At 37.5% G+C, this 17,569-nt stretch overlaps 2 protein-coding genes across 3 annotated transcripts in view; one reads left to right on the top strand and one right to left on the bottom strand.

Moving 5' to 3' along the window:
• Nucleotides 1-357: 357 nt before the first annotated feature.
• On the top strand, nucleotides 358-12,371 carry LOC141760886 (uncharacterized). The gene is made up of 18 exons (XM_074623980.1): nucleotides 358-543; nucleotides 686-708; nucleotides 3,850-3,916; nucleotides 4,040-4,284; nucleotides 4,394-4,474; nucleotides 4,569-4,637; nucleotides 4,724-4,909; nucleotides 6,373-6,540; nucleotides 6,678-6,741; nucleotides 6,865-6,955; nucleotides 7,057-7,198; nucleotides 8,704-8,808; nucleotides 9,116-9,215; nucleotides 9,405-9,639; nucleotides 10,696-10,770; nucleotides 10,896-10,998; nucleotides 11,548-11,663; nucleotides 12,220-12,371. Exons 1-18 carry the CDS (start codon nucleotides 519-521, stop codon nucleotides 12,302-12,304), a joined length of 1,980 nt encoding a protein of 659 aa, XP_074480081.1. The 5' UTR covers nucleotides 358-518; the 3' UTR covers nucleotides 12,305-12,371.
• Nucleotides 11,305-17,569, bottom strand: part of LOC141760889 (zeta-sarcoglycan-like) — a 49,859-nt gene continuing 43,594 nt past the window's right edge. The window contains exons 10-13 of one of the 2 annotated variants that reach the window (XM_074623986.1): nucleotides 16,941-17,039; nucleotides 15,876-15,998; nucleotides 13,969-14,027; nucleotides 11,305-11,643 (exon numbers count right to left, since the gene is read on the bottom strand). The gene's annotated coding sequence lies outside the window, so the exon portion shown is untranslated. The remainder of the gene's footprint in view (nucleotides 11,644-13,968; nucleotides 14,028-15,875; nucleotides 15,999-16,940; nucleotides 17,040-17,569) is intronic. The other variant, XM_074623987.1, reaches the window with a different exon arrangement.

The following is a 17,569-nucleotide window of genomic DNA, read 5'->3' as shown; positions in this document are numbered from 1 at the left end:
TTTAATTTTTTTAATGCAAATTGTTTTTTTTTGTTTGCTTTTATTAAGCAAATTCAAATTGACAAACAACATGGCTCATAGATCATTGCATTAGAGTAAAGGGACAAGGTGCATACGGGACAAGGTGCATACAGAACAAGGACAGATAAAATATGTAAAATTATACATGAAAATAATAATAAATTAAATTAAGGGCTACAGGGCTGTACCTGTAATTCATATTCTTCTATTATACTAAGAAGTTTCAAAGCATTTTTGTTTTTTCCATGACTTTAAGGGCTTTTAAGTAAGAAAGAAACAGTAGGGTCAGTAGTGTCACATTGCGCATGTGTACAATGAACGACAAGCTTCTTCCGGTCACGTGATGCAGACAGAAAACTAGTTGAGCGCGCGCAAACAACATGCACGCCGCAAAAGTTTAGGTGCTGCTAACATTAGCGTTAAATTAACGCAACTTTGCGTGCGTTTAACTCGCAGTTAGGAGTATATGAGGCCGCAGGGGGCGTGTGTTACTAAACATGGAGGTATTTAAAGAGGAGACGGGTAAGAAAAGTGCTCTATTAGCCTGTCAGAAGAAGTTAGTGGCTAGTTTAGCTAACATGCTAACGATAGCTTCCGCATAAATACTGATATAAATCACCATGTGGGTTTGTGTTTAACTCTACTTTGTCTTCCTCTTTTTCAGAGTTTACAGACATCCGAATGGTTGTAAGTATACCTTTTAAACTATCCTCAGCTTTTGGGCAAATACATCAAAGACATTTGGGTGATTTAGTAGCTAACACTGATGTGATACTGCTCTCAGGGTGGTGATAATGTGTCCTCAATGTACCAGCAAACGTTGTCCATCCTGTCCTTGAGAGACTAATGGATTCATGAGGCTAAACTTTGATCAGTCTCACTCTCAAATGTTTGTTTGGGGACACTTTGACACAGTGTTTGAAGTCACTTCCGGTGTACATTCCTGCAGTCAGAAGTGCGCAGCTAGATAACTTTACTGTTCATACTAATAAACAATTAGCCACACGGCGTCTACTGGCAACGATACAGATGACTCACACTGGTTTGACAACACACTTATATTAAAAGTTAAAGTGTCCGGGCTGCCAAAGCTCACCTTATAACTTGTTTGTCTAATCCAAACTAAAACTTAAAGGTCCCATATTGTAAAAAGTGAGATTTTCATGTCTTTTATATTATAAAGCAGGTTTAAGTGCTTTATAATTAATGTGAAAGTATCGAAGCACTCAATATACAGAGAAATACACACACAGGCCGTATTCAGAAATTGTGCGTTTGAAACAAGCCGTTAGGATTTCTGTCCATTCGTGATGTCACAAATATACAATATTTAGATAGATAGATAGATAGATAGTAACTTTATTGATCGCGAGGGAAATACAAGATTCAAGCATCACAGTTCCATAGTGCAAAACATGTTAGTAAAAAGGCAGTTAAAAAGTTAGTAGTGTAAAGTACAAAAAATATACCAGATATAAAAATACAAGGAGATGAAGAAAACTGTTAAAACTGAATATAGTGCAGGGTAACAGCTGTGATACACAACTATTAAAAAAAGTGAATAAAGTGCAGAAGAGACTGTTAAAAATGAGTATAGTGCAGGGTAACTCCAGTAGCTTAGTCTATGGAAGTGTACTGTATGTATTATCTGTCCTGCAGACCGTCCTCCTTTGTCCCCAAACATTTAGACCATTACACGGTTTTAAACGTAAACTTTCTAAATGTGTCCCAGTTTATTTCCTGGTTGCAGTGTATGTGAATGACATCAGCTGGCAGGAAGTAAACATGGGCCCAAACTGTTGCCAAGCAACGCAATTCCGTTGAAATGCACTAAAATGGAGCGTTTCAGACAGAGGGTAAATACAGGTATATTCAAGCAGACATAATGAGGAAAATTAAGTTGTATTTTGTGTTTCTACTAGAATATGTTTACATGCTGTAATGTTGAAAAAAAACAAGTATGAACCTGAAAATGAGCACGATATGGGACCTTTAAGATTTCAGTTGTTTTAGACTTTCTATTTGAGTGAAAACTATGTAATTCTGCTCAGAGTTTAGTGTTTTTGTTGATACATGAGCTTCAACGTTTTCAGACTTGTGTGCATAGTTTAATTTTTGGTTGTATACAATGGAGAAAAACACATTTTCTGGAAATGTCACCACAGACACCCATTTGATAATTATAACAATAATACTGGAAATATATAGATATTGGAATACTTTCATCAGTGGGCCATACGCTCAACCAGGGAATGGAATAAGCACATGCCACCTGCAAAATACAGGGAAAATGTTGACTGTAGCAGGTCAAAATTTCAGGTCACCTGCCACCATGGCAGACAGGTTTTCCTTATATTAAGAAATATTATTTTTAAAAAGCAATTCCTAAATTAAAAATAGTCGGGGATTAAGGTTACTTTATCCATATTTCTACTGTATATTACTACTGACTGAAAATATCAAAATAGAGAGTATTGCAATATTATGTTTTGTGATACTGTATCGATTCTCAAAAAACGTGTATTGATTTTGAATTAATAGTTTAAAAGCAAGGATTAACAGTCAATACTTTATTGTATTTGCAAAGATATGTGTCCTCTGTGATACAAACAAATCCTACGATTGCATAAAAAAGTTAAAAAGAAATTACTGCATATGGCGGTGTGTTCTTTATATTATGACAGTTTTCTACATAGATTTCAGAAGTGGCAGACAAAAAAATTGTGTGGCTAGTAGAAATGTTCAGTGACCTGCCACAGTGGCACGTGAGGAAAAAACTTAATTTTAGACCCTGGGCTCAATCATCATTGTGTTATCTCATTTGGCAATAGATAGTGACTTAATAGACAGTTATTTAAATGAAAATCTTCAAAATTGTCACCATAATGTTACAACAATCCTAGCTATTTTTTAAAATTTTTTATTTTTTTTTAAGTGAATTCCAATACTGACATTGATATTTCTTCCAGGAATTTTGTGAAATAGCAACTGTTACTCTGAAGTAGCCTGTGGTGTATTCGCAGTGTGTCCTTTTTGTCGGTCATGTGTTAATTCATTGGACATTTCTGCTTTCAGTCTGCATTTAAAGCTTTGAATCAAATCATTTACTGTTAGGAACTAAACTGACACTTTAAAGTATCAATCTTGAAGATTTTCATTTAAATAAATGTCTGTTATGTCACTATCTATCGCTAAATGAGGTAACACAATGGGGATTGTGCCTATGGCCCACTGGTGAAAGTATTGCAATACTTGCAGTATTATGACCTGGGGTTGCGTCCGAAATTCTATACTAACATGCTATTTAATAGGCTAAAACAGTATGTGAGATTTTTTTAGTACTTTATCTGTACTTTATCATTACATACTTATATTAAAACAAAAAAATTAAGCATTCAAATATTGATTTGGAGGTCGAATACAATGGCAACGCTAGAAGCTTCCAGGCATCAAAGCATTCGGGTCAGCCCTAGTTAGAACACACAATTTGTCACCAAATTAGATGCAGTCTCGAGTCTCCAGAGTTGTTGGCCTTACATCTGTTTATTAGTGAGTCAGCTTCCTGTGGGTGAAGGAAAGTGAAACTTAAGGATCCAGTGCCGCAGTGCTGGAGTGTTAACTCACTGCAACCAGAGATCACATTCAGTGCTGGCATTGGCACGCAGCTTTGGACAGCCTCGGCAAATCACAAACCTTTGATTTGTTTAGTGTATAATGGGGTCTAAATGGAGGACAATTAAAGTTTCAAGACTGAAGGTGCTGAGCTAATGTAATGATTGTGAGAAACTACGTACAACTAACATTTACATCTCTCCTTCTCCTGTCTAGCAAAGGGTTGTGGATTTGTTTGAGAGTCGTCCTGGTTTTCAAAGGATAGTAAGACTTGGCCTTGTTGGTAAGCAGATATCACATCTCCCATCACACACGTCTGTTTTCAGTGTTTTGTTTGTGAAATTGCTTTAAACTTAATTGAAGGCTTTACACACTTATTCAGTAATTTAAACGTACTCTTTCCCAGCAAATATGAATTACGATGATGAGCGAGGTGGTAAAGATGAGGATGATTATGGAACTGGCAATTGGGCACATGGTCATAACAACTTCCATGGATACCCAAGGCTCTCTGACAGGAGTAGTGACAGAGGATCAAGTGGGAATCATACAAGGTCATCCAGCTCTGTTTATCAGCTTCCACGGCATTACTACACTTCATCTTGTGCAGTTCCTCACCCACCCGCTGTAAAAGTTCAGGCAAAGGAGAGTGTAAGTTCACTTTTATTTTGTCTATATTGTTAAATAGATAGCATTCTTAGTGATTCTACGGCATTCAAGTGGCTGAAATCAATGCAATGTTTTTTTGCAACTCCTTTAGGACTCTGAAAGAAGAGCCAGATTATTAGAAGAAGCAAAAAAAGGCAAAGAAAAGGCTCAGAAGAAGCGAACTAAAAAGCAGGTAAATTTTGCAATCTCCAATATGAGTTTCATAGTGATGAGTTAATGTCAAATTGTGTAAATTAAAGTTCATTATGTGTATTCCTGTCCTACAGAAACAGAAAGAAAGAAAACAGCTTGAGAGGTCGGAGAAGGAAGAACAGAACCCCATTAAAGATAAAGAGGTAATGATCAGTGATTGCAACATCTTTATTCTTCTCTATTCACCAAACTGCAAGCTTTAACAGGTTCGTTTTTTTCCACTTCACAGGAAAAAGATGACGCACAGCAATCTAAAGCAGACGAGAGCAAACCAGTTAATGATGAATCCAGAAACGATACCATTTCCAGTGTTAAACAGTTGGCTGCAGCAAAAGATACAGACAGCAGTGACAGTAGTGAAGACGAATCCAGTGATGAAGATAGCGACACCAAGAGTGATTCGGGCGACTCTGAGGTACCAAGCGCTCATCTTATTGTCATTCATACTCCTATTGTTTAAAGAGTGTTAAGCAAAAACAGAGGTTTATTATAAAAATATTGAATCGATGTTGCACTAATATTTTTGTGTGATATATATTGGTATGTCTGTATTTTTGTTAGGACACTTAAAGGGAAAAAGGTTGTGTTGAAAGTATGATTATGCAGAGATGTTTCCCCCTGGTAACTTTGTATTCAAAACTTAGTCCAGGGCCATTTCTAATATAAGCCATGCATCCACAATTGCCAAAATAGCTATTACTATTTGTATGATATGGTAAAAAAAAGTTTTTTTGTCTTATACAAAAATGTACCTTTATTCCATTTCTGCTCTGTAAGACTTAAAGGGATAGTTCAAGTGTTTTGAAGTGGGGTTGTAGAGGTACCTATCCATAGTAGGTGTATTACTTACAGTAGATGAAAGTCGGCGTGCCCCCAGAATTGAGAAACATGTTTTGCTGTGGACGGGGCCGGCAGAATTTGTTTTTAGCCACCTACAAGAAAGGCTCCCCTAAAGAATTTATCAGTTTAAGTGAGCGCTATATTTAGAATATTGTCCGATGGCGAACTGAAAGTGAAATTTATCGTACTGTTTTTGTTATCTGACCCTGCTGGCTTTGGAGAGAGCATAGATAAGATTCAGTTCAGTTCGCTGTTGGAAAGAAGAAGGAAAGGGCTGTCTGATGGCAAGATGAGCTGTGAAAATATTCTAAATAGAGCGTACACTTAAACGGTTATAGTTTTTTTTATGGTGAGCCTTTCTTTTAGGTGGCTAAAATAATTTTTTTCTGCCGTCTCCGTCCACAGCGCTGTATTGCTTTGCTCCGGTGTCGGTGCTCCTGACTCAAGTTGGATAAATACCTCATACAATTCCACATCAAAACACCCAAACTATCCCTTTTAAAGGAACAGTTTGTAACATTTCGGGGGGATCTATTAGCAGAAATGGAATTTAATATTAGTGTATAATCACCTGAAACTACGAATCGTTGTTTTCATTAGTTTAGAGGGTCCTCTTCACGGAGTCTGCCATGTTGCGCCGCCATGTTTCTACAGTAGCCCAGAACGGACAAACCAAGCACTGGCTCTAGAGAGAGCCTTTAGTGTTTTTACGTTACCCGAAAGGTCACCGTAGTTCTCCGACACGCTTGTGAAACTGCAGTTGTGAGCCGCAAAGTGTAAAACCGTGGTACCGCCAGCTGCCGTCTGACATCCGTCTGACTTCTGTTGCTCTTAAAGTAGTGTTATTATCGTAAGGATGGCCAGGCGAGCGGCGTTACCACGGTTTTGCACTCTGCGGCTCACAGCAGGAGTGAGCGGAGGGGTACTTAGTTTGTTGCAATCTGCAATCACACCACTAGATGCTGCAAAGTCCTACACACTGCTCCTTTAAAGACTTAGGAAGGTGACTAATTTTGTCTCTCCTGATTTGTTTTTAAGGAACTGGACATGACGAGTACATTTGTGAGTAAAGCTGCTCTTATAGCCCGGCGTAAAATAGAGCAGAAGCCCAGGCCTGAGTGGAGAGAGAAACAAAAGACACCAGTCAAAGAACAACCTAAAACCGTCCCTGACAAACCTACTGAAGACCCGGAGGTTGAAAAGAAGGTGAGGTATCTTGCATATTGATCCGATTCTCAACAGAGAGGACAGATGGTGATTACTATTCCAATGACTACAGATTGACCATATTACTTGGATTTTGATATTTGGGATTATTAATTTCTCTCCTACTGTCTGAACAGGAAGCTGCCGCCCCTAGCAGCCCCACTTTTGAAGATAATGTAAAAATAAGCACTAATCTTGCAAGTAAGTTTTATCCATCTCATGTACAAACTCTCAGCCAGATGGGCTGATTTGTAGATAGATATTTATTCATATGTAAATTATGTTTTTAATTTTAACTGAAGTTCCTCCCTTTTCTCTCTACAGTTATTGGAAATAGGTTTGCCAGTGCTGGAGACTTTAATATGGCTGTGAAGTATTTCACGGATGCAATTAAGTACAACCCTACAGAGTATAAGTAAGAGCATGTCCATTTACTTCATTTAAAGTAAATTCGCTGATGGATCTTACACCACCACTGGTTTTTACTCAACGTTCTAACTGTTATTTCCATTGCAGGTTGTTTGGCAATCGTTCCTTCTGTTTTGAAAAGTTGCAAGAATATGAGAAGGCGTTGACTGATGCGGAGTTGTCTCTCAGCATGTGGCCAGGCTGGGTTAAAGGCCAGTTTAGGCGGGGCAGAGCTTTGGCAGGTTTAAAGGTAAGTGGTCTCCCATATGTGCCCTGTTATGTGAAAGTTGAGTCCCTGTTGATGTGTGGGCCGGGGGTATGTTGGGGGATGACAAATAATGCTGAATGCCACAGCAGCACCTAGCTCAGTTATACTCCGATATAGAAAACATGATATACAGGCATTAGCTCAATACTATGTTTCTTCACATTCAAATATTTTTTTGATCTTGGCAGGGCAGTATTGATATATTGATTTTTACGCATTGGCCATATACAAAAGTACCATCTGTAGTAATTGTAGCCAACGGGCCACTGTTTAGTGTTGATTTTACCCCTCTATATTGAAACCATGGTATGTATCAAATAGGGCTGCACGATTATGGCAAAAATGATGATCACGATTATTTCGATCAATATCGAGGTCATGATTATTCATAGATTTTGGGACAAAATATTTTAATTTCACATTTAAATAAATAGAGCGCTGCTTTCTTTTCCGTGTTGTGCTACAGTCCAACCGTTAAAAATTCAAAATGTTATCCTTATACTTTATTGTCATCTATAGTGGTTATTCACATAAAAACACACAATTCAAATGATTAGGAAATAAACGATTGTTTTTTTATTTAAATATTTACTTTGATTAAAAAATCTTGGCATTAGTAGTTCTAATTATATACAGTATTATAAGCTGCTTAGAGCTAGTGTTGGGAAGGGAAACAGGTCATAATTCCCTCTCTATTTTATATTGCTGTCATCAAACAATTGGATTTATTCCTCCGCGTCTTATTTTGGACTTACAGTTGTGACAGACTTTAGCTTTGTCTTCTTCACTCACACTGAAGAACTTCCACACTGACATCATGTTTTGTGTGTGTGTGACGTTACTGTCTGTGCTGCTGTGTGGCGACGTAAAACCATCATGTGGCGGCTGCACACGTGTGTGTGACCTGCAAAAAATCTGATTTATCAGACTGTTGAAAACCGTCTAGCTTTGATCTACCGCCGATTGACGGTGCATCTCTAGCTGTTATTTTAGTAAGCGCTTGATTTATGCAGAGTGTTCTATGAGCGGAGCATTTTAAACGTCAACATCGCAGTCGATCATGTTCATTTAATTCTGGGAAGCCGAAATCGTGATCGCGATTAATATTCAATTAATTGTGCAGCCCTTGTATCAAAGTATTTGTTCCGCTAAATATGATCCAGCTCTTATCAGTTTTTGTAGCTGTGACTATCTCTGAGTTAAAGTCATTTTTCATCAGTGTTTACACTGTTTTGTTTGCTCCCAGTATTTAATTTGGCTTTGTTGCAACACCATTGAATAAATTCCATGTTTCATTGAGCTGTGCAGGGTCACATTATTTACTCTTCTTGTTTTGACTAGCTGTTGCTGTAAACATTAACTGATGACTAATAACTGGGCCGGGCAGCGTGACATTGAATGAGCCTGAACTTTGATTTAGTCCTGAGATAGCGAGTGGTGAAAGCTCATTGTATTTTTTTTTCTCCTCCCCTTTCTTCTTCCTCCAGAGGTATGAGGAGGCTGCCCAGGCCTTCAGGGAGGTTCTCAAACTGGACAGTTCATATGCAGAAGCTGCCCAGGAGCTGATGCGGGTGCAGATAACACAACTAATGGTGTGTAACCGTAACACATGTGTTGGTGGGAAAGCTGGGAAAATAGTGTCAAAAAAGTTCTGTACACCATGTAATCAAAGCAACTTGTTGCATTTTGAACAAAAACACAATATTTTTTTTCAGATCAGTCGTTTCATTAAAATGTATTTAAGCCTTATAATCATCACACAAAGAAAACCAATAGAAAATAACAGGTACAAATGTTGCTTCACATTAAAGAAACGGTCTTAAAGAGCATTGAAAGCAAATGGATCGATAATCATTCACCGAAGGGGTTTTTAACCTGACGTTCCGTGTTTTGTTTCAGGAGTACGGTTTCACTCGGGAGCAGAGCTCAAATGCTTTAATTATTCACGGGACCGTAAAAAAGGCGCTAGAGGTGCTGTCCAAATTACACCATCGACCTGGTGAGTGTGATTTTTACTAACAAGGATTAGATTTAAATGCTGCCATGCATCAGAGGGAATGGAAATGTCCTTGTTTTATTGGAGCTTACCTGTGTAGAGTACATTTCTTAACCTCATATTGTAGCTTCAGTTGAGACTGAAAACACTGTCTGTTTGTACACTATACTAATTTTTAACACTTGTCTTTAGGAGCTATTCAAAATGGCGCTCTCCAACCGGCTCAACTAGCAAATGTCACCGGGATCTCTCCAGTCCTTTCAGCCATCATGATCCCTGCTCATCATCCTCCTCCTCAGACCCACGGTGCACCCCAAACAGCATTTAAGAACAAAGCTTTAGGCCCAGCCCCAAATATGTCCAACATCCAGAGTCAACCAAAGCCCATTCCTTATCAGGCCACGAAGACCAACAATGAAGACCCACAGTGAGTACAGATTCAGTCACACTGCAGTGTTTCAAAGGTTAAGGTGTTTTATTATGATTTACTTAAAACAGGCGCTGGACCAGACTGGTATACCAAATTTTACCACTAGGTGTCACACTTGACTCAGCAGATGCTTGTCACAAAATGAGAATAGCTGGTCCACCTTATGTGAGCGTGGGCCTAAGTTGCCGCTAGCTTCGGGCCTAACCCTTCACCTCAACTTTGTAGTAAACAAACACAACGTGTGCCGTGCATCCCTTCCCACCTCCCACCTCCTATTGAAATATGATCTCCTTCATGTTGCCGGTGTTATGTCGAAGTCACCGGCCTCCGTCTGACATTAGTGGCTCCGTTAGTCCGTTTCTAAACAAACATATTGTGTTATTCACCTTGTCATATCGCTTATTACTAATGCAATACAAGCTGGATTTAGCGCCGTGACGCCATTGGCATCTGTTGCTGATGTCGGCTACTTTTTAATTTTCCAGAACGTGTCAAATGACAAATGCCGGGTCAACCGGTTGGCATAAAACCGGTGTTTACTCATACACCGGACCGGCAAAACTGGAAATCGACCCAACTCTAGTGTCCGCTGGCTGGCTTGCTTCAACTCTTTTCCACTCAACACTGCCAGGAACAACATTGACCCCTGAAGAGGGCCAATTCTCCCTTAAATATTTAAACTTTGCCACGCAGTTCAATATATCCATGATTGATTTGATTAATTAAAGCATTATAGATAACAATGTTAGCCGGTATGAAAGAAGGTTAATTGGATGATCAGTTCTCGTATTGGACACGCTTGATTCAGTACTCTACAGACAGTATACTTATGGATATTGGTATTGCTTCTCCTCTAATTAGACAGTATATTCTAAGAGAGCAGAAAATCATTGAATGCTTTCATGCAGTTTAATGTTGAGGTGTGTTTTTACCCACAAGATGATTTCTTAAAATATAACAATCAGGGATCTCTGCATAGGTTGCTTCACGTATCATCTGTCACCTTCATATTCTTTTAAACACGTTTAATTAATCAATATTTTCTCTCAACAGGGAGCTGTTTCCAGTTTGGGTGGGAAACTTGGTTTACCCAGTAACTGAGTCCATGATAAGCAACGTGTTTAACAAGTAAGAGCGTTGTTTCATTTCAGTGAGACACCACACATGATTTCCTTTGTGTCATTTCTACAGTTCAACCTTTTGTAGTCAGATACTTAAAGTAAGTGTTGACTTACTCTAGTCTTGTCTTTCAGGGTTGGGCTCGTCTATAGTGTGAAGGTTCTGATTTCCAAACGATGCGCCTTCGTAAACTATACAAAACAAGAGTATTGTGATGAAGCTATCCAACGCTTGCATGTAAGTACACCCTGAACTCTTAAATTACAGTGTGACTACAGACTTTCCTACTTCAGTTGTCACTTTTGTCTTCATTCAATAGCACATTTCCCTTCCTGTGTACTCCTTTTTCTGATATCATGAGGTCAGTAATATGCACAAAGTTGTGACTACATATGACTCTTAAGAAGGGCCCATATCCAGCACTGAGACTCGTTTAAAAAACTGCAGCAGAATTATTAATTTGGCTGCTTTTTGCAACTTCAATTTCAACTAGGTGTCTCAAGTTTTCTTATCAGAAAGTCACAATCACTTTTTGTTCTGCAAGACTATTGAAAACGTTTATTGCATTTTACAACCAAGCAAGTTCTTTTAATTCAGCTACAAACACCTCCTACATTAGTCCTAATCAGCCCTGCTATCTGTTCACTCTGAAGACAAAGTATTGCTCCCTTTCCTACATGTACACAATGAGGAATATGTTTCTGCCAGGACAGTGTATCAGCTTTCATCTAGCATATTCACTCCTCCTATAAAACTATTCTTTGTGATCTCTGTTCACTTCTTCAGGGCTATGAGCTGAACGGCATGAAGATAGCTGTGAGGTACCCAGACAGGATTCCTCCAGGCATGGGCATCTCCAGAGCTGCCCTCAAAGCTGAAGACCTGCAGGATGAGAATGTGGGGTGAGTGCTTTTATATCCAACATGGATTTAAAGGAATAGTTCAACATTTTAGGAATTGTGCTTCTTTGAAGGAGAGAGTCTCTCTCTACCTCTACCTACCTCTCTCTCTGTACCCCCCCTACACCCCTCTCTCTCTCTCTATCCATCTATCTCTACCTACCCCTCTCTATCTCTCTCTACCCCTCTCTAGTTCTCTCTCTCTCTACCCATCTCTCTCTCTACCCCTCTCTCCATCTCTCTACCTTCCCATCTCTCTCTACCCCTACCTACCTCTCTCTCCATCTCTCTACCTACACATCTCTCTCTACCCCTACCTACCTCTCTCTACCCCTACCTACCTCTCTCTACCTACCTCTCTCTCTCTAGCTACCTACCCCTCTTTACCCATCTCTCCCTCTGTACCTCTCTTTACCTAACTCTACCTCTCTCTCTACCCATCTCTTTCCCTACCTCTACCCCTCTCTACCACCCCCTCTATCGCTACACTTGTCTGTTTTTTTTCCTTTTGCCAATTGAGTGTAAATGAGTCATCTTTCATTTAATCTATTGGTTACAGGCAAAACGAGTACGGAAATGCAGCTGGAAACCGAAGACCTTTTCGCCCTTACAGATACGTCCCAGAATACAGAGGCAAATACTGAAAGGAAACGAGATGCTTATGAACAGGTCCAACTGTCCTTCTCAATAAAAGTATAATCACTTATACTTCCCAGTACAGATTAATCACTAGTATCTACAGGGTTTTAAGGCTCCTTTTGAAGTATTAGCAGTATTTTTAGTGGACCACAGTGCTTAATTGGTAGATTTTTTTAAGAAGGAATGGAAGTATTGGTCACTGAAAATGACCTATTGATCTAAAGAAATGATAAAGTTTTATGTTTTTTGACTAAAGGTAAAATCTATGAGGTTTATGTGAGCGGATGATACCAGGTATTATTAACAAATGCCTCTTTATGCCAAGCCAGTTAAAGCCTGACAGATATACTGGATGATACTGCATTTTAAATGTCAGTATCCGGGAAAACCAGAGTTTTTAATTTACATATTTCACTTAAGGTTTCATTTTAGTATCTGTCTGCAGTACAAGCTGGCAGAGCAGTACAGTATATCACAACTGAGTGAAATGGCGGTAAGGTGTTCAAGATAGTACACAATTTATAAATATGTCTACATGAGACTTTTTTAGTCCTAATTTTTGGTATTACCATTAAGCTCCAGAATCCACTATTACATGGGCTTTAAAAATTCTTAAAGTTAAGAGACATGTTTTTTTTTACAGTTGATGTACACACAGATGCAGAAATCATTAGTACACTGTGTAGTGATGTTGACTTTACTTACATATACATGTGAACTTTACAATACAAGCGCCTCACATTATGGCCTGTATCTAAATGATCTGTAATCTATATTCAGAATTATCTTCACTATACTTTTACATACAAATTGCATCTATATCCTGTTTAATTGTAATCCACTATAACATAACAGTAATTATTTTATAGCGTACTTAATTATGGTTTATTGCTCAATTGCATCCATAAAATGATTTAAAGTTAAAGTTGTTGGTCACGGGGCGGCATGTTTTATTTTATTTTATTCAGATGCCTTCATTAATTATGGAGTTTGTGTTCTTAATTCAAGAATTAAAGATACTTTCATATTCTCATTTCCTCTCTCATTATTTAAACATGCTGTTTAACCACTAGGGGGCTCAGAATATGAATTATGTACTCAATTTCCTTGAAGTACAGTAAACACAAAGGGCGCTTCTGATTATATTTTACCTGAAACCCCAGCTGACATTTCACAATACATACTGAAGAGCTGGTGCAAGCTATCATTTCATTGCAATCCAGGTATTAAAAGGAAGATAGACAAATCAGAAGATTATTAATTTATTTTGCACCATAAAACTGAATTAATAAAAGATATTAACACTAGATTTGGACTCTGGGCCCCTGTACACAATGTTGCTTAACATTTTAGTTGATGTATTTGAGTGGTACATAATACTAAACACATTTGGAATTAATTAAATTAGATTAAACTAATTGATTTACAGTGGACTTTGAGCTTTCAAGGACCCTGGAGACATTTGCCCTCTGTCCAGGTAGTAATCGAGCTCAGAGTTTGAGCTGATTTTCTAGGCCTACAAGCCAATAGATGGCAGCACAAGTTAAGCGTTGGATCTGGAGTGATCAGGCAACTTGGAGAAAATCCTCCAAATGCGTATTACTATGTTAAAAATAATTCCTAGTTGGTGGAAACTTCCTATTGTGATAGATTATTTAGATAAACCTACCATTGTCGCACATGGAGATGAAGTCCTGCGCTGCATACAGTGCACGTCTTCTGCAGCACCTGGAACAACAGCACAAGCAGTTTGAATACCAGTCATCACTATAATTTGATGTACAGCGTTTCTTCAGCTTAATGTGAATCTGAACTAATGAACAGTAGCGCTGGTAAATACTCTACACTATAGGTTTGTGTACTTTATGCTAATGACATTTCCTCGCAGCCTCAATTTTATAATGTTCACTTCATTATGTGGGTGATTGTATATAGTCTGCATTATGCAACAGCACTAAGGCTACCAATGTGCTTATTATAATAATTGGTAGAAAATACATGTTTTACATGGAGGCACATGAGCAGAACATGTATTGCTATTAAGATAAATCTGGATAAGCTGTGTTCAAGACATTTTTGCCTAGAACATCTTGAAAAATTACCTGTTTGTGGAGCTTTTGATGACGCCAATATCAACCATGAGACAATCTGTGGATTGAGACTGACATCAAATATTATAGGGCACAAGACTGGCATACTAACAATATAGCTACACCTTAAAATTACACTTATTTACCTTGAAAATATTGTCTTCAACATGTACAATTAATGATCCTAATTATTTGACAAAAAACAAATAAACATATAGAAATGTTATATTTTAATCACAGTGACTGTTAAAGTGAAATCTCAAGGTCTCAAAGCTCTATTACTTCTAAACTCTACTGTAACATAAATAACGTACATTCCCCACTAATTAATGATCTTCACATGCTGAAAATGAAATCAAAACAGGATGAATCTTAAAATGAAATTATCATGTTCATGATTGAAACTCAGCATGTTAATCATCTGATGTGAACCTGACGACATCAGAACAAAATTACCCATATTCAGTTTTTAAAACGATATGCATCTAAAAGTAGGGCCTAACGATTTTGAAAAAATATCTAATCGCGATAATTTTGACTGATTGCGATATTAGAGGGAATGATAATTTTTTACATTATTCTCAATCTCATTATCATGTGCAAGACAAGGCATTTCTGCAGCACCACAATATTTAATTTAAAATGATATTTGACAAACATCGCCTTAAACATTGCGCCTCTTGCGATTTGAAAATTGGCAGTAGGCCATATTGCGATTTCGCTAAAATTTTGATTAATTGTGCAGCCCTATCTAAAAAGGCATGAATCTAAAACAGGCACTATCTATGAGGTATTACGCATCTGGTACCTGTTGGAACCAAATCAATGTTTCAACACTATCAGAAATAAAAAAATGGAGGCATTTAGCCTGCAGCAAAAACATTCAACTCCCGAATGTGAACTGATTATTGAATTTTTGCAAATCTGCTCCTCCCTTTCACCTGTCATCCTTCTCCCTCACTATGGGGTTTGTGTATGGCTGTTGGTGGAGAGGAGTAAATAATTAGTTTTGAGATTTGATGCTACTTTCTAAAAAGCCCACAAGTCATGCAACTATGCAGAATACTTTGAGTTTTTTATGGCGGTCTTTCAACATACTGTACTATGCCTTTTTTTTTTTTCAACATACTATATGACTTTTAAAAATGTTTCGACATACTATTCTATGATATTTTTTTGACATACTATACTATTACTTATCTTTTCAACATTCTATACTATGACTTTTTAATTTTTTTTCAAGATACTATCCTATGACTTTTTGAAAAATATTTGACATGCTATACTATGACTTTTTTTTCGCCATACTATACTATGAATTTTACATCTTTTTCGACATACTATATTCTATGACTTTTTATTTTTTCGACATGCTATACTATGACTTTTTACAAAAATGTTGACATTGTATGACTTTTTTTCCAAGATACTATACCATGACTTTTTTCAACTTACTATACCATTACAGTAATAGCACAACTCTCACCTCGGCCACGGACTGTTTGCCCTCCTCTCCTCTGCAAGGAGCTACAGGACGCTCCAATCCAGGACCAGCAGGCTCAGGAAAAGCTTTCTCTCCTCAGCTGACACCTTGCTGAAGTCTGCACCTCTGTAACAGAAATCATACACACTGTTAATACTGTTCATAATGCTCATACTATATACATCTAGTGTGGACATACGCCTTACTGTTTATTCCACATAAAATATTTAGTTTTTTACACTGTACATATTGCATTTTTTGTCTCAGTACCTGTACTTTGTGCAATGACAATAAAGTTTAATCTAACAAATTCATCTGAATACATATTTTACAACATACTGTAGTATGGCTTTTTTTTGACATACTGAAATGACTCATTTGTGACTTTTTATGACAATGACTTTTTTCAACATACAATAATATGACTTCTTTTCAACTTATTATACTATACTATGATTTCTTTAGGACTCTTTTTGACATACTATAATGACTTTTTCGACATACTATAATATGGCTTGTTTTGATTATTTTTATGACATACAATACTGTGACTTTTAAATTACATTTAATATGGTATACTATACTACACCATTTTTTATGACATTTCAATGGCATACTATATGATGACATTTATTATGGCACTTTTTATGGCATATTATTTTATGATTTTTATTATGACACACAATCCTATGACTATATTTGATATTTTAAAGGCATACTATACATGGCATTTTATGACATGCTACACCAGAACATTTTGGTATTTTACTTAGTATTTTACTAAACTGAGTTTTTAATAGCTCACTATACTGTCACATTTTGGCACAATGGCACTTTTTATGGCATACTATACTATGACATTTTTATGGCATACTATATCCACTGTCCTCAAAACACCTATTAATACTGTACAGAGCCATTCTACTTCTCTTTTTCCTTTTTTTAAATGAGATCCAAATACACCAGCTATAGTAGTTCTTGCACACTGATTTTGCGTTTTGATGGCAACTTTGAGCTTAATTAGAAAACGTGTGGTGTTCGCCCAGCTGTGGCTGTGCAGCAGCCCACCTCTTAAACATTCTCCTTAAACACCGTCCTCGGGCCAGATCTGTCAGGATCGCCTGTGGCCAAGGAATGCCTTATAATGATCCAGCTTCCACTAGGTTCCTGTGTAAGATTCATGACAACAGAGCGGATAATGAAATACACCTGGTGATAGCTAGGTTTGAGTCATTTCTCTCTTTTTTTAAATTGTATACTGAGTGCTGTACAGGTTGGTGCTCTCTTTTCCTGATGCCACAATAACGAACAATAATGTTGAACAGACACAGACCAATTCTGAACCTTTCATGTGAAAATCTCCCGGTTTTGTCTTTCAGCTCTCAAAACTAAATTAACAAGATATTGTGTTAAATCTGTTTTGCATAGTAATCTCCTAACTCATACGGGCAATGAAAGCGTCAACTTTGAGCTGAAATGATCAGTTGAGTGACGGAAAATTAAATGGGAACTATTTTGATATTTATTATGTTGTTCAAGTAATTTCTTCAGCAAAAAAATGCCCAAAAATGTTCTAGTTCCAGATTATCAGATGTGAATATTTGCTGGTTTTCTTAGTCTACCTATTTATCAATCTATTCTAATATCTTTTTCAACTATTGGTCAAACAAAACAAGCAATTCAAATACCGCTATGTC

This window comes from Sebastes fasciatus, chromosome 22, assembly GCF_043250625.1.
Source record: "Sebastes fasciatus isolate fSebFas1 chromosome 22, fSebFas1.pri, whole genome shotgun sequence".
Lineage (NCBI taxonomy): Eukaryota > Metazoa > Chordata > Actinopteri > Perciformes > Sebastidae > Sebastes > Sebastes fasciatus.
Note: the sequence above shows the minus strand (reverse complement) of the source record. Positions and strands in the feature narration are given on the sequence as shown.